At 39.1% G+C, this 21,131-nt stretch overlaps 1 protein-coding gene across 3 annotated transcripts; it reads left to right on the plus strand.

Moving 5' to 3' along the window:
* The first annotated feature begins 434 nt into the window (after window positions 1-434).
* NELFB (negative elongation factor complex member B) lies at window positions 435-20,694 on the plus strand. Of its 3 annotated transcripts, XM_069072749.1 has the most exons (14): window positions 618-848; window positions 3,877-4,040; window positions 4,549-4,648; window positions 5,230-5,460; window positions 7,843-8,028; window positions 9,900-10,012; window positions 11,522-11,624; window positions 13,234-13,329; window positions 15,230-15,372; window positions 15,761-15,867; window positions 17,334-17,475; window positions 18,896-19,004; window positions 19,297-19,444; window positions 20,318-20,694. In XM_069072749.1, the coding sequence occupies exons 1-13, from the start codon at window positions 747-749 to the stop codon at window positions 19,441-19,443; spliced, it is 1,743 nt and encodes a 580-aa protein (XP_068928850.1). In that variant the 5' UTR covers window positions 618-746; the 3' UTR covers window position 19,444; window positions 20,318-20,694. The 3 variants fall into 3 exon arrangements, with proteins under 3 accessions (XP_068928851.1, XP_068928852.1, XP_068928850.1); XM_069072750.1 differs by having other exon boundaries at window positions 435-848; window positions 19,297-20,694; XM_069072751.1 differs by lacking the exons at window positions 618-848; window positions 3,877-4,040 and adding an exon at window positions 437-503 and having other exon boundaries at window positions 4,589-4,648; window positions 19,297-20,694.
* The last annotated feature ends 437 nt before the right edge of the window (window positions 20,695-21,131 follow it).

Here is a 21,131-nt window from a genome sequence, read left to right on the forward strand (position 1 = left end):
GGGGGGGGGGGGGGGGGTGGGGGGGGGGGGGGGGGGGGGGGGGGGGCCCCCGGGGGGGGGGGGGACCAGGAACTTGAGGCCGGGGGGGGGGGGGGGGGGGGGGGGGGGGGGTTGTGCCAGAATGTCAGACGCAGGGCAACGCCATCGTTTTGCAAATAAAGAAACTGAGGTACAGGACAAAGGAAGTGCCTCTTTCAGGGTCTCTTGGGGAAGTCAATGGGCTGAGGCAGGAAAAAGAGTGAGCCTAATACAGATTATCAATTGAAAAGGTTTGGGGTAAGTGCGTGGAGGGCCTCAAAAGGAAGAAGTGAAAGGAGAGTTAGTGACGTCAGCGGAAACACCTCTGGGAGGAACATCCGGGCACTTGTGGGAAGCCTGGGAGATCGCTCCTGGGAACCTTGGTGCTGGGATAGTATTTCCAGGCGGAAGGACGACGGAAGGACCGGAAACTCCGTGAGACGGGACGGAAGGGCCGGGCTTGCTTGGAGCGGGCACTGGTCGAACTGGAGGGAGCCGGGGAAAAACCTGGGCCTGCGCCCGGGGCCGGGACTGGGACTGCGGGTCCCAGAGGGCCGGGAGAGCGTAGTTCTGGGGCAACGGCGGCAGCAGCTGGAGGCGAGCGAGCAGATGGGGCGCAGGAGGCGAAGGCCCGCCAAGGGCCAGGCTCAGGGGCTGCGGGGGGAGTTGGGGCCGGGGCTGGAGCTGGGGCCACCGCAGCCTCAGGGTCTGGCGCCGGGGCTTCCTCCATGTTCGCCGGGTTGCAGGACCTGGGGGTGGCCAACGGCGAGGATCTGAAGGAGACATTGACCAACTGCACCGAGCCCCTCAAAGCCATCGAGCAGTTCCAGGTGCGGGATCCCCAGGCCCCCCAATACCGGCCTCTACGAGTCGGTGCTTCCTTTCCAGACCCAGAGCCCAAAGTGACAGGATCTCCGAGGTTTAAGAGACCTCAGGGCTCAGCCAGCCAGGCCAGCCAGGGCCTGAATTCTCAGTACAACATAATCTGACATGACCATCCACCCATTGTGCCTGAAGACCTTTCAATGAGGAAGAAACCACTGCCCCCCAAAGCTTTAGTTGTTAGGAACTTTTCCCCTTACATTAAACCTAAATCTGTTTCACTTCCATCCATTGCTTTGAGTTATCCCTTCTGGGTCCAAGAAGAACAAACATAATCTCTCTGGTAGATGACAGTCCTTCAAACGCTGAAAGATAGTTAACATGCCCCCTCTAAGTCTTTTCTCCGTTCTGAGCATCCCCAGGGACTTAAAACACTAATTGTATGACATGTTTCCAGGCCTCTATCATTCTGATTGTTCTATGGATTCTTTCCAGTTTATTAATACCCTTCTGTGGTGCTCAGAACTGGATGTGTTATTTCAGATGTGATTTGATATCGTTAGTTCCCTCTTTCTTTTAAAGTAGCATAAGATTAAATTTCTTCATGTTACCTTTTTTTCTTCTGTATCGATATTGAGCTTACAGATCCGTTAAAACTCATGTGCCAAAAGCAGGTAATGGAGCATAAGTAAAAAAAAGTTTGGCCCTGTAAAGAGAATAGTTTCAGGACTGAGAAATTCTTTGGATACCATAAAGGTTTGATTATTTTAGATACATTGGATAAAAAAAAAAAAGCTCAAAGAAGGGTTAAGACTGTTGCTTAGGATAGCTGGGATGTTGAGAATAGAGAATAGATAAGGCAGAATTATTAAACTCTTTTTTTTCCCCTCTCAATCAAGGACTTTTAGTTCAGAAAGGACAAAACAAAAATTTTACTAGGGAATTGAAAACTGAGATGAGTAGGGAGATAGTAAGGAAGGACCAAGTTACCCTTGTTCAAATCACCAGGTCTAAATGAAGTACAATTCTAGGGTACTTAGAGAGCTGGTAAATATGATTGTTAAGTCACTTGTCAGTGATCTATAGAAGACCATGGAGAAAGGGAGAACGTGGGACTAGTGATGTCCCAGTTTGTTGTTGTTTTTTTAATAATTTAATTTCCAGATATGCTCATTAGGAGAGCTAAGGGAAGCTTTATTTAAGTTTGTTTCCTCAGAACACGATCATGGGGCCCAGAGATGGAGCACAGAGCAATGAACTATTAGATATAAGGAATGTGTAAACAGCTAGGTTAAGTAGTAGATAAGAGTGCTGAGCTTGGAATCGGGAAGATCTGGATTTAAATCCTGACCCCATACAATTTAACTTCTCTGAGCTTCAGTTGAGGAGGTTGGACTACTTGACCTCTAATGCCCAATCTAGCTCTTACTCCATGATCATATACTCCAGAACTAGAGGATTGGTTTTCAAATAACCTTGAGCCTTTACAAGTGAAGGAAGTGGGAATAGACCTTTTCCTTTGTGAGTACTACAACTAAGTAGCCCTGGGGACTGGATTTAGGTTCTAGTCACTTCACAGATGTGTTTGAATCCTTCCACTGCTAGTCAAACTTATTTCCTTTCTCCTCTCCCAAGAGTTCAGAGAGCAAAGATTGACACATAGAGTGTCAGAGTTTGAAGGGCCCTTAAATATCATTTAGCCCAATACCTTCATTTGGCTAATGGGGAAATTGAATCCCATAGAGGGGAAGTAATTTCAGGGTCATAATGAATGGTAGTGTCAATCAAGAGTGGAACAAAGGTTTCCTGACATTTCAGGTTGCTGCTTATTTCACCATACCAAGGTATTTATACCAGGAATGAATGAACTGCCCATGGTTAGGATTTAAACCCAAATCTTGATTCCTAGCCCAGCACTCTATATACTGCGATGATCTAACATGCATTCATTGATATATCTTGCCACTGGGCCCAGATGGCGCCAAAGGAGGAAGTGAGACTGATGACTTTGTACAGTCCACCAACTCTTGGCCTCCCTGAAGTGATGGTTCTCTTCAAGAATCAAGGACAAACAACAATCCATACCTGACCTTGTACTCAAAATTTGAGCCCTGGGCTAGACATTAGGGGACCTGGATTCTAATTCCAACTCTATTATTGTCACTGTGTGATATGTAGGCAAATCACTTCCTCTCTCTGGGGCTCCATTTTCCTCAGTAAAATTAAGAAGTTGGACTAGATCAATGAGGAATTTGGAAGTAAATCAAGAGGATGAATGAATTTTTTGTGTGGATTTGCCTTTGTTCCCCACCTGAAAGGAACAGTATCTAATGATAATTGGAGTGATGTTATAGAGTCACCATCTTTGGACTATATTTTAAGGGATGGGTATACCATTGCTTCTTCAGTCATTTTTCAGTCGTGTCCAACTCCTCATGACCCCGGTTGGGATTTTCTTGGCAGAGATATTGGAATGGTTTGCCATTTCCTTCTCCAGCTTATTTTTACAGTTGTAAACCCTGTTTGCCCCAGTTTAAGTGACTTGCCTAGGGTCACACAGCTAGTAAGTGTCTGAGACCAGATTTGAACTTATGAGGATATCTTCCTGATTCCAAACCCTGGTGCTCTCTACTGAGCCACCTACTTAATACATACTACATATAGCACTTTAAATCTTTTAAAGAACTTAACAAACATTATGTTCTGGTTTAATCCCCACAACGAGATAGATACCATTAACCTTATTTTGCAGATGAAGAAACAGACTCAGAGAGATTATGGCTTGCTCATCGTCATACAGCTAGTAACTCAGAAGGGAAGATTTGAACCCAGATTTCTGACTCCCAAGTCTAGTACTCTTTCTGAATTCGATGCTAGTGATTTGCATTATTCAATAAACAAAAAGATTTGGGAAATATCTATTCTCAAAAGACCTTGTTCATAGTTTGTATTGGGCAGAGTTAAATATGTTTGTTTCTCCTCTTTTTGTGCTTCTATGAGATGAATTTCATTTAACACCAACTTTTGCTTTACTAGACAGAGAATGGCGTCCTACTGCCATCCTTACAGTCTGCCCTGCCTTTCTTGGACCTGCATGGGACACCTCGGTTAGAGTTCCACCAGTCAGTTTTTGATGAGCTAAGAGACAAATTGTTGGAGAGAGTGTCTGCCATTGCTGCTGAAGGAAAAGTTGAAGAAAGGTAAAAATCCTGAGAAAGAACCAAAAGGCTCTTCTGGCTATCTCAGTCAGTGAATAATTATCCTTATTGCCTTCAGACTCTTGTTCTAGTTAATAGCAGTCTGAGTGTAGACATAGGGAACAGTCCCCATTTTCTTGATCTTATTCTGTAGTTTTACTTCTTAGCCCTTTCTGCTTGTTAAACTAACAACCAGAAAACTAGGGTGAATCTATTTTTAAATTTTTTTTCCAAGATTTCATATATTTTTTATTTCCTTAATTCCCAATTTACATTAAAAACATTTTTAACAATCATTTTTTAAAATTTTAAATTACAAATTCCTACTCTCTTCCCTCAAGAAGGCAAGCAATTTAATATGGATTATGTATGTGAAGTCATGTAAAAGAACATTTCCCTACTAGCCATGTTGCAAAAGAAACAGACAAAAAAATAAAAATTTAAAAAGTATGTTTCAATTTGCATTTAGAGTACATGAGTCCATTACAATTCATCACCTATGTATTTCTAGGTACAAGAAGCTAGAAGATCTCTTGGAGAAAAGTTTTTCCCTGGTGAAAATGCCCTCCCTCCAGCCAGTGGTGATGTGTGTAATGAAACACTTGCCAAAGGTAAAATCAAGTAGTATGCTTGGGGCACCTGGTAGTCATTTAATCGATGATAGCTGATTGACAGGTCTTCTTACAGCTTCCAGAGAGGGTCTCAGTATATTGGTGTTTGTTAAGTGTTATGGTGAAGGTCCAATTTCTCACTTAGTTTGTCTTTACTTGCTCTGTGAGAACATTTGTTATAGTCTGGCTCAAAGTATGCCTTGTTTTTTCCACCTCTTAAGGTAATGGAACCATAGAATATGTGTGCGCATGTATTTACTTTGAAAGAAAAATTAAAGCTCCCCCCCATTCTGTGTTTCTCTTCAATAGTTATATAAAATCCAAAGGATTTTGAATTTTGGAAATTAGAAATTTGGTCTGCAATCCTTCTGAAAAAGAAATTTTAAGAAGTTATTTGATTTTAGTTAAGAAATGTTAAAATTAGTGCTATTGTTACTGTTGTCATTATTTTGCATTTTGGGCATGCCACCTAAATTTTAGGAGGAAAATTAGCAACCTTCTTTGGAGATGGGTTGTTATGTCAACCGTATTTCATATAAAAGCTAATCAAGAAAAAACATTGGTAACAAGTGTTCTTTCAGGTTCCTGAAAAAAAATTGAAGCTGGTGATGGCTGACAAGGAACTGTATCGGGCATGTGCTGTTGAGGTAAAGCGGCAGATTTGGCAGGATAACCAAGCTCTGTTTGGTGATGAAGTTTCTCCATTGCTCAAACAATACATCTTGGAAAAGGAGAACATCCTCTTCAGCAACGAAGTATCTGTCCTGCACAATTTCTTTAGTCCATCTCCTAAAACAAGACGTCAGGGGGAGGTGAGGACCAAAGAGAAATGTGTATTTACATTGTAATTACTTACCCTGATTCTCTGATTGTGCCATACTTAGTATGTGGTATTCTGTCCCCTCCTAATGTCCATCAGCTTGGCCTTAAATGCCCACAGGGTGGTTTTCCTGGCTTTCATTCTGAGCTAATCTGCTACTGCTTAACATACTCCTCCTTTAGAGAACAGATGTGATTTTTAACTAGGAATTTGACTTGATTCAAAGGAATGAGTCTAATTGTGAGAATTTCAGGCATGATGCACATTTGGAGGAGTGGAGGAAGATGGGAAAATCCCATAGAGGCCTGTGAACATATCACTAAGCCTGGTGAGGCACAGTATCTTCCAGAATGTGGGAGGCAATAGTCCTACCTGCTGTTGTCAGACCCAGACAGGCCACCTCTGGAGGAGTGTGTTCAATTCTGATGCCACATATTAGGAAAGACCATTGATAAGATGGACACTTGTCAGATGAAGGGACCGGGATGGTGAGGGGTGGTGAGACCTTGTCTTAGAAAAATCATTTGAAGGTCCTAGGGTTGTTTAGTCTGGGGAAAAAAAAAAAGGTGTGTAAGGGAGCCGTGTTAGCTATTTTTTTGGCAAGGCATTTGGAGTTAAGTGACTTGCTCAGGGTCACACAGCTGCTAAGTGTCTATCCAGTGTGCCACTTAGCTGCCTCCATGGCATATTTTTAAGTATTTGAAGACCTGTTATAAGGCAGAGGGATTAGACTTGTTTTATTGTATTATAAAGTTTAACTAGAAGCAACTGCAGAGGTAGATTTTTGGCTCTTTGTTTTTTGTTTTTCAAATTACATTCTTTTTCAGTTAATAGGCATTTATTTTCTATCTCCTCCACCACATTGAAAAAAAAAGAAAGAAAAACTCCAACCTCAGACACTTTTTAATTATGTGACCTTGGGCCTGTCATTTAACCACTGCCTTCCTCAGTTTTCCCATTAGTAAAGTGGGGATAATAACAATATCTACTTCCCAGGGTTATTGTAAGTGAGATAATAATTGTAACATATCTGTTAGGTACCATATAAATTCTAGCTATCGTTGCTGTTATCAGAACCAGGATTAGATCACAGGATATTGGAGTTGGGAGGGACAAGCTGGGGAGTCCTCTGAGCTTCAGGCAGCCCCCTGGCTCTGATCCTGATTCGAAGGCTGAGGACCTGTGCTTCAAATCCTTCTCTGACCCTACCAAAGTATCAATCAAAAGTAATCATTTCTAGATCCTCACTCCATAGTAGGTAGAATCCAGAAGACTAGAAATATGATTAGAAAATGACCTTAGTGAAGTTATTTTACCTCTTTGGGCCTCAGTTTCCTCCTCTGTAAAATGAGTAACTTGGACAAGGTACTTTCTACATTCCCTTCTAGGTAACTCTATGTCTTATACTTCTGTGCTGCCCACAGATGTGGTCATACCCTTTATCTTGTCATTACCTTCAAGGATCCACTTCCTTGTCATGAATGATGAAATTCCTTTAAGATCATAACCTTTTGTCATTCCATGTTTCCCTCTGTGTTAAAACCACTAACCCTGTGCTTCCTCCTCACTGGTCTCTTCTCTACCCTGAAGTTCTTTCCTGGGCCCTTACCCTGGACCAGTTACACACTCCTCCCTTCCTTTTCCTGATCCCTTGTAGGGTAAATCAGTTCAGCTGTGCACTGTCCTCCACACTAGTGGTGTCAGACTCAAATAGACATGGATTCCCTGCAGCATTATCTATGTTGTATTGTATTTTCATTTATTTTATTAAACTTTTCCCGATTACATTTTAATCTGCTCTGACACTTGTGCTCTACATTGAATTCCTTTACCCAGGTACTCTGTAGCCTCACTATATGACCAGTCCACCTCTTTTTTTTTTTTAGTCATGCCCTGATAGACTCCTTGGTAATATGCTTCATATTACTTAGGCCTACAGAATATTTTTCTGTTGACCTTTGGGTCACTTCTAAATTACATAAGCATTTTTTTTTTCATTTTTTCACAATCATAAAATGAATTAATAGAAACCCAAACAACCATTTGGTTGATTTGAGGTAACTAAATAGTTCAGACAAAATATGTCACTGACACTTGTTTACACATTTGTACAGACAATTTGGGGGAATAGAGTTGCCACATCAGTTGGTAAACATAAAGAAGTTGAGATTAGGGTAGTAAGAGATGTCTGACGGCAGCTTGGAGGCCTGCATGACTCTTCCCCTGCATTGGAATGGTTCTCTTTGGTAAGCTCTCAAACATGGGTGGAACACCTGCTGTCAGTTGCATATTATATTGAGCAATACCAATGGGACTTCTTTTAGAGGAATAAATAATTTATTTTTCTTTTCTTTCGGATGGATTTTGAACTTAGGTAGTACAGAAACTGACACAGATGATTGGGAAGAATGTGAAACTGTACGACATGGTGTTGCAGTTCCTTCGGACCTTATTCTTGCGGACAAGGAATGTCCATTACTGTACCTTGAGGGCTGAGTTGCTAATGTCATTACATGACCTGGACATCAGTGATATTTGCATGGTGGATCCCTGCCACAAGGTACCAGATATGAATGCTATGGGACCTCTGTCAGGTTTATATTAATATGTCAGCACCTGCCACATGGAGGTTGTTAAGCATCTGGTAGCCCTGTCACATGATCCCAAATGGGAAAATGCTGACGTCATCATAGACAAGATCATGATGACATCTGCCATTTCTGTTTCTGAGTTACTGGGTCAGTAAAGATTTCCCTAGACTGATTGGACTTTCATATCCTCTTTCTTACCTCTTAGCACTTACGCTAGTCTTAATCTTACTGATTATGATTAGCTAATTAACACTGATGAGAAACAAAATCCAATTGTAAACTACTATTTTAACCTTTGAATTGCCCTAAATTATTGAGTTTGAAAAACATTTATGTGGGGCTCATTGCTAAGATTACAGTAGCTCAAACAGATGGTGAATTATAGTTACAGGAAGCATTAGATGAGATCTTAATGCTTCCCAATCAAGCCTCTGCCCTAGAGCTTGGACAGGGGTTGTAGGGAAGGAGGGCCCACTGCTCATGGAATTAGTTAATTTTAAAGGAAATAAGGTGTTAGAGAGCCCTTCCTAACATTTTCCTTGCAACTCTAGAACTTAATCGTTCCTATTTTAGAAATGAGAAAAACTAAAATGTTTTTCTTCTTAAAACATTTCTCAGAAGGGTAAGAAGTGTGGGAGACAGCATTCTTATTCTGAACTGACCCATCTTTTTCATCACTTCAAACTTCTCTACATATATAAAGTGACACTGTCTGAAGAGTGATGAAGAGAAAAGGTCATATCTGCTCTGGGGGAAAAAAAGCCACCTGTAGGCCCTCTTAACTTTTTTGTTTGGGGTTATTTTTTAATGTATTATTTATTTTTATAAGCATTTATTATCTTTCCCACTGTTCTCTCCCCATAATCTCTTCACCAATTGAATAATAAAATAAAAATGAAAAACAAAACCCTCATAACAAATTATATATTGCCCAGCAAAACAAATTCCTATATTGACATTTTTCTACATTTCAATAGACCCTCAGAGCTAACTTAGCCTTCTGGTTCTCTAATCTAAATTCTGCCACTCTTCTGAAGATGAGCAGTTAATGCTTTTTGTTGTAATTTTACTGATACCCTTTATTTTTAATATAATTATTTCCCCCTTAATTCCTGTCTACTAATAGAACCTGTCTTTCTCATTGAAAAAAAATAACATTTAAGCATAACCAACTGGCACAGCTACTGAGTTTGGCAGTGTATATCTATCAATCATATTCTATATCTGGAGCCCCCATCTTCTTTACTTATAGGAAAGACCTGTGTTTTATCAACAGTTTTTTTGACATATGTAAGCTCTTTGCAAGGAGGGGTTATTTCATCCTTTATGCATGAACACCTAATGCCTAGTGCAGGGCTTGGCATATAGTAAGTGCTTAATAATTGTTTTTTAATTCATTGGACTGAGATTGATCATTAATGCCTAATCAGTTTTGACTTAGGCTTTTAACCTTATGGAGCTCCAAAACTTCAATTTTATCCATAGAAGGAGAGTAATGCCCTCTTCCTTGTCCCAATTTTCTCTTAAAATTTCAAAGCTGGTTCTACATAATAGTATACTAAATTTTTCATGTTTATTGAATAACTACAAGTATTTGCTTTTCCTTGTGTTTAAGTAATTCTAATTAGAGAAATATTTAAACCCTCTTTAGTATCAGCAAATTAATCTTTGAAAAAATACCAATTTTTTTTTATGCCTAGAATATTTATGTTACAAGGTTTGATTTAGCCAAAGGATGAATTGGTGAAACTTGGTTACATTTAGAAAAAAGCCTGTCTATAACCCTATAATTAGAAGATATATCCTTTGAGTTTGTCCCTGTGGTTTATTCACTACACAGTTTACCTGGTGTCTTGATGCTTGCATCCGAGAAAAGTTTGTTGATAATAAGAGAGCTCGGGAGCTGCAAGGATTCCTGGATGGAGTGAAGAAAGGTCAGGAGCAAGTGCTGGGGTGAGTGCAATTGTCCCAGGCATATATGGCACAAACAGCATTAGTAGCATGATACAGTGGAAAGTGATACATTTGATGCCAGAAGACCTCAATATGAATTTTTGTTCTGGCTTGTCCTACTGTAGTGATTTTGGCAAGTCACTTAACCTCTCTAGGCCTCAGTTTCCTCATCTTTAAATTTGAGGATTGAAATAGATGATCTCTGAGGTTCTTTCCAGATCTGAACAATGATTCTTTCAGCCTCTACTATCCTTATAATAGCTTATTAAGCAAATTACTCTCCTCCCACACCTTTCCCTAGCATATTGTCACTCTTAATTAATAAATTTGTTTATGGGGTTTTATCTTAGGCATCACTTCCTTTGAAACAGGGACTGACAAGACCTTGCTTTTTTAGAGTGTTTATGTACCTGATTCTAGTTATGTAAGGAGTGGATTTTGAACTTTACTGTGATAATTAGAGGGTTTGGGTCCAAGTTGCAATTCTTTTTCTTTTGCACATTTTTATAGTCTCGCAAGGAGAATTTTTATAAGGCGTTTTCCATGGTATTAAATATTCTATTAAATAAGGTGTCCTTTGTGGGACAATGCTTGATAAATGTTCACTTAACTTTTATGTATTCTTCTTATCATGATTACTGGAAGGATTCAGAATTTAAGGTGCCTGATTTTTACCCAACTTCAAACCTGAGTAAGGCTTTTAGAACCAAAGTTTGACTTAATAGGTGATCAATTTGAGTAGGTAAAGTAATTCTTATTTTTGTCTCTTAAAGATTGTTCACATCAGTGATAAACTATACCTAATAAGATTTGAAAAAAAAATTTGGAAATGCAGCAAGGTTTTTTGGGTTTTCTTTTATTTTTAGAATCAACTGATTGTTCTGTCCAGAAATAATGGTTCTAGCTGGTGCAAACAGATTTGTTTACTTGAAGCCCAGTCTGTAGATTGTAGATTAATGGTTCTGGAAGTAGAGTGTGATGTAGTGGAAATATCAGTTAACTAGAAGTCAGGAGATGTATGTTCTGGTCTCAGTTCTGCCATTAACTAGCTGTGTAATCTTGGGCAGGTCACATTCTCATTTGGGACTTCTCACTGTTTACTATAAATCAAGGGAATTCATTTAGAGACTCTCTGATGTCCTTTAGAGCAGAGGTGTCAAAGAAAACAGGCAGCCCAGACCAGATTAGAATATGTATAGGAAATATTTAACAAAATAACTGAAAACATAATTTATGATTAGAATGTGATTTTCTAAGTGAATATGAGACTACAGGATAGGGATCCTTATCTTCAGTTTTGTGGCCCCTGCTTCAGTTTGATACCACTGCTTTAAATAGCACTAACTTTCTGTGAGTCTTAGTTTAAGTACTTTCCTCTCCTGGGACTGTGCTATGACCATTAATTAAAAATGAAGTAATGTTTCTTTAAGAAGATGAATAGATGGGATGTTAACTCTGTGTGGGATGACTTTAATCTGGGAATATAAATTTATCACTTGTTCCTTTCAGTGATTTGTCTATGATTCTATGTGATCCCTTTGCGATTAATACCCTGTCCTTGAGCACCATAAGACATCTGCAAGAACTGGTGGGTCAGGAAACCTTACCCAGGGTGAGTGGCAGAAATTGGTGAGGACATAACCCTGAGTTAGACTTGACTTTGTTATGAAAACCAAGCTAGCTGACAGAAGCAGCTATCAGTTCTTGTTCAGCTAGTGAAAAATGCCTAAAGAGTATTTGGGAGTAGATGTTTTAGGCATATACTTCTCATGTCTGCTAAAGTGGCTTAAAATAAAAGCCCATGTATAAAGAGGAAAAATTTTTGTAGCAAGTTTCTCTGATAAAGGTCTCATTTCTAAGATATATAGGAAACTGATCCAAATTTAAAAGAATAAGAGCTATCTACTAGTTGATAAATGGTCAGTGGATGTGAGCAAGCATTTTTTTGGAAGTTGAAATCCAAGCTGTCAAAAGCCATATGAAAGAATGCTCTGATCACTAATAATTAGAGAAATGCAAATTAGAACAATCTTGAGGTTCTACCTTACCCCCATTAGATTGGAAAAGATGACCAGAAAAGGAAAATGACATACTGGTGGGGCTATGGGAAAATAGGTATGTTAATGCACTGTTGGTAGATCTGTGAACTGACCCAGCCATTCTAGAAAGCAATTCACAACTCTACCCCAAGAGCTATTAAATTGTGCATTTGACCTAACAGTACTATTACTGGGTTTGTACCTTAAAGATAACCCCCCCAAAAAGGAAAATCAAAATACTTATAGCAGCTCTTTTTTGTGGTGGCAAAAAACTGATAGGAACAGTTTCAGAGAAACTTGAGAAGACATATGAACTGATGCAGAGGGAAGTGAGCAGAACCAGGAGAACAGTTTATACCATAACAATAATATAAAAGCACATGATTTTGGAAGGCTCAAAAACTCTGATCCATCTGGTGACCAGCCATAGTTGTAGAGGATTCATGATGAGACAAGCTGCCCACCTCCTGACAGGATTTAGTATAGATTGAGACAGATATATTTTTTGGATATGGCCAATGTGGGAATTTTGCTTCACTGTACATATATATTATAAAGGCCTTGTTTTTCTTTTTCTTTTAATTGGAGGCAGGTAGGTGGGAAAGGATTTTGGTTAATTGAAAAAGAAAATGTAATTAAATAAAAGCCCATGTAGAAGAATAATTTACCTGCCTTGATTGAAAGGTTGATATATATTTTTTTGGTTGAAATAACCAGTGCATGTGAATGTAAAGCTGACACTTTTTTAATTGAACTGAAACTTTCTTAATATCATCACCACTTCCCATTGATGCCTCCTACCTTTAGAAGAATACTTACTTCTTTATAACAAAGAATTGTATTTAAGCAAAATGAAGGGACATATTGACCACGTCTGACAGTACCTGCATAAGTCTGCACCATCACCTCTTTGCCAAAAAATGGGAAATATATTTCCCTGTTGGTCTTCTGAAGTCACTGTATTGATTAGTGTTTGGATGTCTTTCATTGTTGTCATTATATTGTGTGGTCATAGAGGCTGTTTTCTTGGTTCTGCAAAGCTGATACTTTTAGCAATAAGTGAAATTAAGCCAGTTTCTGATAAAAGTGCACTGGTTAAAGATTGTAAACCAATAGAATGAGAGCAATTAAACTTAAATTAAACAAACTAAAATTAAAATTTTTTTTTTTCTGTATTTACAGGAAAGTCCTGATCTACTTTTACTGTTAAGAATGCTCTCCCTAGGACAGGGGGCTTGGGACATGATTGACAGTCAGGTCTTCAAGGAGCCAAAGATGGTAATTTGTTTTAATTTACGAGTTATCTTGATCTTGTCGTGTGATAGAATGCTGCTAGGATTTAAGAGACTTGGGTTCTAGTCTCAGCTCTAGTTATATGAGTTTAGACAAGTGACTTCCCTTTTCTGAGACTCATTTTTTTTTCATCTCTGATGGGGGCAGGAATTTAGAGGAGAATCATGTTATTTCTAAGGTCTTTTCTAGTGGTAACATTTTGAGTCTAATTCTATGACTAGCTTCATGATTGGCCCCATGGTGGGGCATGAAGCAGCTCTGCCTTTGGAAATTTTCTTGGTCCATAGGATGTAACTTAGGGTAATGGATTAAAGTTGAAGAAACAGACTTCTGTTCAAGGTAAAGAGCAAATTCCTAACTATTAGAACTGTCCAAAAATGGAATGGACTACTTCCAAAAGGAAGTAAATTTCCCATTGCTGACTGCTTCATATGGAGACTTGCTGACCACTTGTCAGGGATGGTGTAAAGGAGATTCCCATTTAGGTGTGGGTTGGTTTAGATGACTGCAGTGGTTCTTTCCAAAACTGTGTGACTTTAGTACTGTGATTACCAAATATCCAGGCCCTTATTTATGGTAAATTGTCTCTCTGAGTAACACAAGATATTGCTAAGTGATTCATCCTTTGAACTTCTTGGTCAGGCAGAATCATTCTTTAATGAATACACTTTCTAGTGCTACCAGTGAGCATTCCTGCTTAGGCTGATTTGATGTGAACACTATTTGAAAGTTTTGAAGCCCCTTGTATTAGAACACAACATTCCATCAAAAGAAGAAGCTGTAAGCCCTGACCCATTCATTCTAAAATGAAACTTAAACTTGAGTTTAACTGTCTTTGGCTTTTCTGTCAGCATAAAATCAACAAATACCTTGAGATTATACGGTCATATTAATAAGTAATGATAACAATTGAATTCCATAATGAGTATTTTTATAATATAATTTTGATATTTTAAAATTATTTTCACTATTTTTGTGGTTTTTCTTGTGAGTCCTTTAAACAGAAGTCAGTTCTATCCTCCTCATTTATGAGATGAGAAAACTAAAGCTCTGAAAAATTAATCACCCAAGGTCACAAAGTACGTTGCTAGTCGAAACAGGATTTTTACTTTTAATTTTTAGTTTCCATTTAGCTCCTAGGCTGCTTACCTATGACTTCATAGCAGTGTTTGTTCCTTTGAATGTGTTTGTCATACATACATAAAACTCCAATTTTGACAGTATCAGGGAACCTGAATTAAAAGCTTACACAAGCATCATTTAGATCTTCTTTATAGTTTATAGTCAGTTTTATTTTTAAAAATTAGCATTTAAATTAACTTTAACCTTAGTTATACACCAAATAAGTCTTTATTTAAGCTTTTATTGTAGGCCCTGCTTTGTGCTATGCTGTGGTAGATTCAAAGATGTATGGGTCTCTGCCTTGCTCTCACAGTTCACAGTCTCACTGGTGTTTACTATTCCCACAAAACAATAGAGCATAATGTAGAAAGAAACTCTAGTGCCTAAGTATGTGGTCCTGGAATAAGGATTTTAGGAGTGCAAAAATGGGAGAGCTAGAGTAGGCTGGAGTATTCTGGAAAGGCTTTCTAGAGTAGATGCAGTTTGTATCCAAAGGATAAGTAGAACTTGGGTGGGAATGACATAAAGGAAAAGACACTTAGATAGGTAACAGGGGATAAGCAGGATACCTGCTGGTGGGAAACCAGCCTACGTGGGAGATACGTGTAAGGGAAAAGTAGGCGGTAAAGTTGGGGGAAGGATGCATGAGGTTATGGGAGGCCTTCAGAGCCTGGGTGGGGAGTTTGGGCTTGAACAGGGTTTTGTTGTACTTCACTTGAGCTGAAAAGGACCTTTAATTTAAACTTTTTCCTTTCATTTCCAGGAAGTAGAGCTGATCACTAGGTTTTTACCAATGCTCATGTCTTTTGTGGTGGATGATTATACTTTCAATGTAGATCAGAAACTACCAACAGAAGAGAAGGCATCAGTCACGTACCCTAATACCCTTCCTGAAAGCTTTACCAAGTACGTCAATCAAATGATCAACGGTGTTGAAAAGAACATCTATACAAAATAATGCAGTCTTACAATGAACTTTATAATGGTTCATTCTTGAAGGCATCTTAAAGACCAACCCTTTTAAAATATACTTAATGAAAAGGGGGAGATGGAGCTATACTTTTTGTGGATTCTAGACAGAAACATTGTGTTATAGTGATTAAATTCTCTAGTCCTAAAGATTTGCTAATGCTTATTTCAGATAACTTCAGAAACCACAGAAATATATGCAACCTCTCTTAACCAATAATAATATACTATATCATTGGGCATAATCTAATATATAAGGTATCACTATAGACAGATGAGCAAAGATTTTAATGTATTGATAATGTGATCTCTTGGTTGGTACCAGGTTCTTGCAGGAGCATAGAATGGCCTGTGAAATGGGGCTGTATTATGTCCTTCACATAACAAAGCAAAGGAATAAAAATGCTTTTCTCCGACTTTTGCCTGGATTAGGTGAGTCTTAGCTTGTTCACTTTTTCTCGTTTAAGTGTTAAGAGTGATGACAAAAGAGCATTTAGATCAGAGATTAATGTCAAGGGGCCCTAATGTAATCCTGGGACAGGGAGGAGCACATTATGAAGAGGAATAACTGGCATTTATAATGGAGGAGCAGAAAGAGTACTGTGGACTTGGAATCAGGAAACCTGGAATCCACCTCTAACACTTGTTAATCACACTGAGTCTGTTTCCAAATCTACAGGCTTGGCCCTGGTGTCAGAAATGTAGATACTCTTGACTATCTGTTGCCAACTTTCAACCCAAGGTAAGGCAGCAGACATTTGTCTTTTATTAACACTTAATATGTGTCAGGCACTTTGCCAAGCACTCTTGATACTAATATCAACAAAAAGAAACACAATCCCTGCCTTCAAGAAGCTTATATTCTGATGAGGGGAGATAACACACCCAAGGTAGCTGAAAGAGAGGCAGGGTAGGAAGAAAGGTATTCATGAGGGACAGGGGTGTGGAAGTCTGAAAAGGCAGAAGCAGGATCAGAAGGGAAGTGAAGGTTGGCCAGTCAAGGTCCTTCAGGGCAGACTAATCTTGCAGGGTTGAAAAGCCCTCTGGAGAGTTTGGATATTTTAGAAAGTCTCAGACCATAAAGAAAGTTTTAAGGTGAGACTGCAGCTGAGGTGCATTTCAAAGTTCAGAAAACCAGAAGCAGAACCAGGAGGGAAAGATAACTCATCCTAACTTTAAAGACTCTCTCAGGTGGGAATGATAGGAGGAAGGGGTCTGAATGGGTGCTGTGCAGCCTAGTTAGCTTTCTGCTTATTATAGAATAATTACTAAGAATTAGTCTCAGGGCGACTAGGTGGCACAGTGAATAGAGCACCGGCCCTGGAGTCAGGAGGACCTGAGTTCAAATCCAGCCTCAGACACTTAACACAAACCTAGCTGTGTGACTTGGGCAAGTCACTTAACCCCAATTGCCCTACCTTCCCCCTCCAAAAAAAAAAGAATTAGTCTCATATGGTTTTGGACCTGGCCAATATGAAAATTTGTTTTGTTTGACTATGAATATTTATTATAAAAGTTTTCTTTTTTCAGTGGTAAAGGGTGTTATGGAAATGGGGGAAGGATTAGTGATAGGAAGGGTTGTCAAAAAAAAAAGAAGCATAAAAGTGGGCCAGTGAAGTGTTTTTTTTTTTTAATGCGCAGAAGGAAGTCTGGAAGGAAACAGACAAAAAAAGAACTCTGAAAGTTAACATGTTGAATTTATTATGTACTTAAAAGGAAAAGTAAGCTGTACATAATAGAGATCGTCAGTTTCACATATAATCCTATTCTACTTTACATACAGAAAGGTTCATTTTATTTAGTGTTAATTTTAGAATTTAAAAAATTATTTTTTATAAAAAGAAATTGATTTCTTAAAGACTCTGGTTAGTGAACCATTACCTCCATTACTATTGCAGTGGAGACATTTGGAGACCTGGCCTTTGGTGATATATTCCTTCACCTGCTCACTGGGAACCTTACTCTACTGGCAGATGAATTTGCTGTGGAAGAATTCTGTACTAGTTTATTTGATGGATTCTTCCTTACCTGCCTCTCAAGGTAACTTAGTTGTAGAGGTGTTTATATAAAGTCTTCCAGAACAAACTTATATTGTATTGCATCCTTTTCAAGATCATTTGTATCATCTGCCATAATTCTGACTGGTTTTAACTCAGTCTGTTGAATATTGTTCATCTAAAATGCCCCATGTGGGAATCTCTTATGGAATAGTACTTTCTTATTTGTTTGTTTAATTAAATTTTATGTTTATTTTTAGTTTACATCATTCATTTCCACAAGATTTTGAATTACAAATTTTCTCCCCTTCTTTCTCCTATCCACCCCCCCCAAAACAGTGATCCCGCTGTATACCCCCTCCTTCAATCTGCTCTCTCCTATATCTTCCCCCATACCCTCTCTGACTTTCCAGTAGGGCAAGATGACTCTCTATACCGTAGTGTCTATATATCTTATTTCCCAGTTGCATGTAAAAAAATAATATATTTTTTTAAACATTTGATTTTAAAACTTTGAATTCCAGATTCTTTTCCTTCCTCCCTCGTCACCCACCCTTACTGGGAAGATAAGCAATTCAATATAGGTTGTACATGTGTAGCTATGCAAAACATTTCCATAGTGGATATATTTTGAAAGACTGATTATATTTTCCTCCATCCTATTCGACCCCCACTTGTTCTATTCTCTACTTTAACCCTGTCCCTTTTCAAAAGTGGGTGCTTCCAACTTTCCTCCCCACCAGCCTGCCCTCCCTTCCATCATACTCCCCCCCCACCCCCTTTCCCCCTACTCTCCTGTAGGGCGAGATACCCTATTTAGTGTGTATGTCATTCCCTCCCTAAGCCAAATTCAATGAGAATAAGGTTGACCCATTCCCTTTTGCCTTTCTGTTCTTCCCCTCCATTGTAACAGTTTTTCCTTGCCTCTTCTATATGAGATAATTTACCTTATTCTGCCTCTCCTCATTTCCTCTCATTATATTCCTCTCTCACCTCTTAATTTCACCTTTTAAGTATTATCGCTTCGAATTAAACTGGTCCTTTGCCCCCTACCTATGTATACCTGTACACACTCAACATATGTATTCATATGCCCATATACCCTCCTATATAGACATATATGTATGTGTGTGTGTGTATACATACACACACACATTTATGGAATAGCACTTTCTTTAGGTATTTGAGGACTAGAAAGAATTAATACTAGTTAGTCTTGTTGAAATGTGCCCTTCATGAGAGCCTCTAATTCTAATGTTGGCCAGAGTGTGAGGAGCAAGATGTTTCTGAATGGAGGAAGATGCAGCATTTGGAAGAGGCCCTTGTATTAGGTAGAAGTTTTACCTTCATTCTTCATTTTCCTGAAAAGCCAGCCAATCTACCTTCACTTTTTTGGATGCCTGCCTAGTTCAGCCTATTCCATCCTGTGGGGAGGGGAAATGATACTTTTTTTTTTTCTCTAGAAAGGAGAATGTACACCGCCATGTTCTCAGGCTCCTGATTCATCTGCATCACAAAGTGGCCCCTACTAAATTGGAGTCCCTCCAAAAGACTTTGGAACCTACCAGTCAGGTGAGTTTGTTGACTAGCCCTTTGTTGATTATATTTTTAAAAGCTCGAAGAAAAGTGCTTTTAGACTTGAAATCCAAGTCCTGTCCCCAGGCTCCTGCTAAATGGAGAAAGTCTGCTCTATTTAGGTAGCAGCTTCTGAAGTGTAATTACTTTCAAGTTTTAATTATATCTTAAACACATCTCAGTTGTCTGTGTTAAAACACTTGGGTAATAATAAGATTTAATGTTTTTAGTAGTAACAACCTAAAAACAAAAGTATGACTTTCATTTTCTCTTCCTTCTTCTTCTGTAGAGTGGGGAGGCTGTGAAGGATCTTTACAACCAGCTTGGAGAGAAACTGGAACACCTGGAACATTGCAAACCCAGTCCAGCCCAGGTGGTGGAAGCTCCTGCTTTAGAGCTACCTCTTCCTGCTGTCCCAACGCCAGCAGCGCTTTGAGGTGCTTTCACCCTGGGCTCAGTCTTGGTTATGGTATCTGATGACTTGTAGTTTTCCATAGCCCTTGAGGGTTAGGGAACTGTTTGTCATCACTACACTGTGAAGAATTTCCTGAGGACTTTACATTGAATGCTGAAGCTTTGTTAGTGTTACGAAGTCTATGTAGTTAGCAGATCCTAGCTTCATCGAGGCCAGTGGGAAGGGTCTGAAGATAGTGTTTATGTGTCTAAATGGAAATCCAAGAGGTTCCCTCCTTGTTAGGGAATAAGTTGTTGGAAGATAAGAATCGAATGATTCTTAACCTGAGTTATTCAAAGTGGTCATAGTAGTTTCAGTGGACTGTGAATGTCCATGATAAAAAACAAAATACCATAGGGTCTCCACGAACCTCTTTGATAGATAAGTATGGAACTGAATAATCCTGTAGTCTAAGTTTACAGGGATTGGGATTATTTGTTTAGAATTCTATTCATTGTTCCATCTCTGGCTTACTATATAACCTTGATATGGGTAACCTCTGTGCCTTAGTTTCTCTGTCTGTGAGATGAAGATGATAATGTGTGCTCCTTTAGAACTAGGTCATTTTTTTAGTGTCAGATTGATTTAGAGAGTTTTTTTTACCTCCCCCCCTTTTTTTTTTAAATCCTGGGATGGCTTCAGGTCAGGAGAAAAATATTTTAAGAATCTCTTCACCCCACCCCCAACTTACTGTTGCTACTGGATTCCTTAAATTGGGTCATAGGACCAGAAGATACTTTAAGTTTTTGCTCTCTGGCAGACTTCTTTAGATCTCTGCCTTGATGTTGTGTTTTATACTTTCAACCTCAGAAGACTGCATTTTTTTTTTAAGACTTCGTCTCTCTGTCTTACCCAGGCTGTAAGAACAGCAGCCACTCACAGACCTCACGTTGCTGCTGATGAGAATGGAAGTTTTGACCTGCTCTGTTTCCAGCCTGGGCTGGTTCACCACTCCTCAGGCAGCCTTGTGGCTCTCACCATATTGGTGCCAGACTTAGTGCAGCTTTAGCCCTTCCTACTGCATCTCAGAACTCTGGAACTCAAGTAATCCACCAGCCTCAGCCTCCAGCGCAGGGACTATGGGTGTGTGCCATGTCATCCAGCCTCTCAGAAGTCTTACGTGTTTTCTTACATTTTTAAATGCCTTGGAAAACTTCTTGTCTCATGTTTTGCTTTGTTGGTTTTTAATTACTGTAATAAAGGTGGAAGAACAGTAGTTACATAGGTTAAAAAGGCAGCTTCTGTTTTATGTAAGAAAAAACCAACCATATGCTCACACAATGATCACCATCTTGGAGGTGTCAGAGCCTCTTAGAGTGTCATGGACACTTCCTTTGATGAAAGAGGAATTAGATACTTAGGCCTCACTAGAAGGGCTTCACTGAGAACTGTAAGCTGCCCCCTAAATCCCCACCTTGGCAACTGTGGGACCTTATAAAAGAATGGGACTATTTCAGTCTGATTCCTCAAGTTAATGATAGGGCTTCTTAATTCACAGAACAGTCAAACCACATTAGTTTGGGGGAATATGCTTTGAGCAAGTGAACATTAAAATACTTCTTAAATACTGTCAGAGAGATAGTCTAGTATTTTCCAGTAAATGCTAGAACCAGTACTAAATTTTTAGATGTTGTTATGTAGAGTTACTTAGGTGATCATTAGGAAATTAT

This window comes from Petaurus breviceps, unplaced genomic scaffold (genome assembly GCF_028583685.1).
Source record: "Petaurus breviceps papuanus isolate PSGF00001 unplaced genomic scaffold, PetGlider_PUasm1.0 90847, whole genome shotgun sequence".
In the NCBI taxonomy this organism is placed as follows: Eukaryota; Metazoa; Chordata; class Mammalia; order Diprotodontia; family Petauridae; genus Petaurus; species Petaurus breviceps.

Excerpts from the sequence above, each read along its gene's own strand:
- NELFB (XM_069072750.1), top strand. The coding sequence starts at position 747 with ATGTTCGCCGGGTTGCAGGACCTGGGGGTGGCCAACGGCGAGGATCTG. Across the intron at positions 849-3,876 it reads AAGCCATCGAGCAGTTCCAG|ACAGAGAATGGCGTCCTACT; the intron begins GTGCGGGATCCC and ends TTGCTTTACTAG. Across the intron at positions 17,476-18,895 it reads TTCCTTACCTGCCTCTCAAG|AAAGGAGAATGTACACCGCC; the intron begins GTAACTTAGTTG and ends TTTTTTCTCTAG.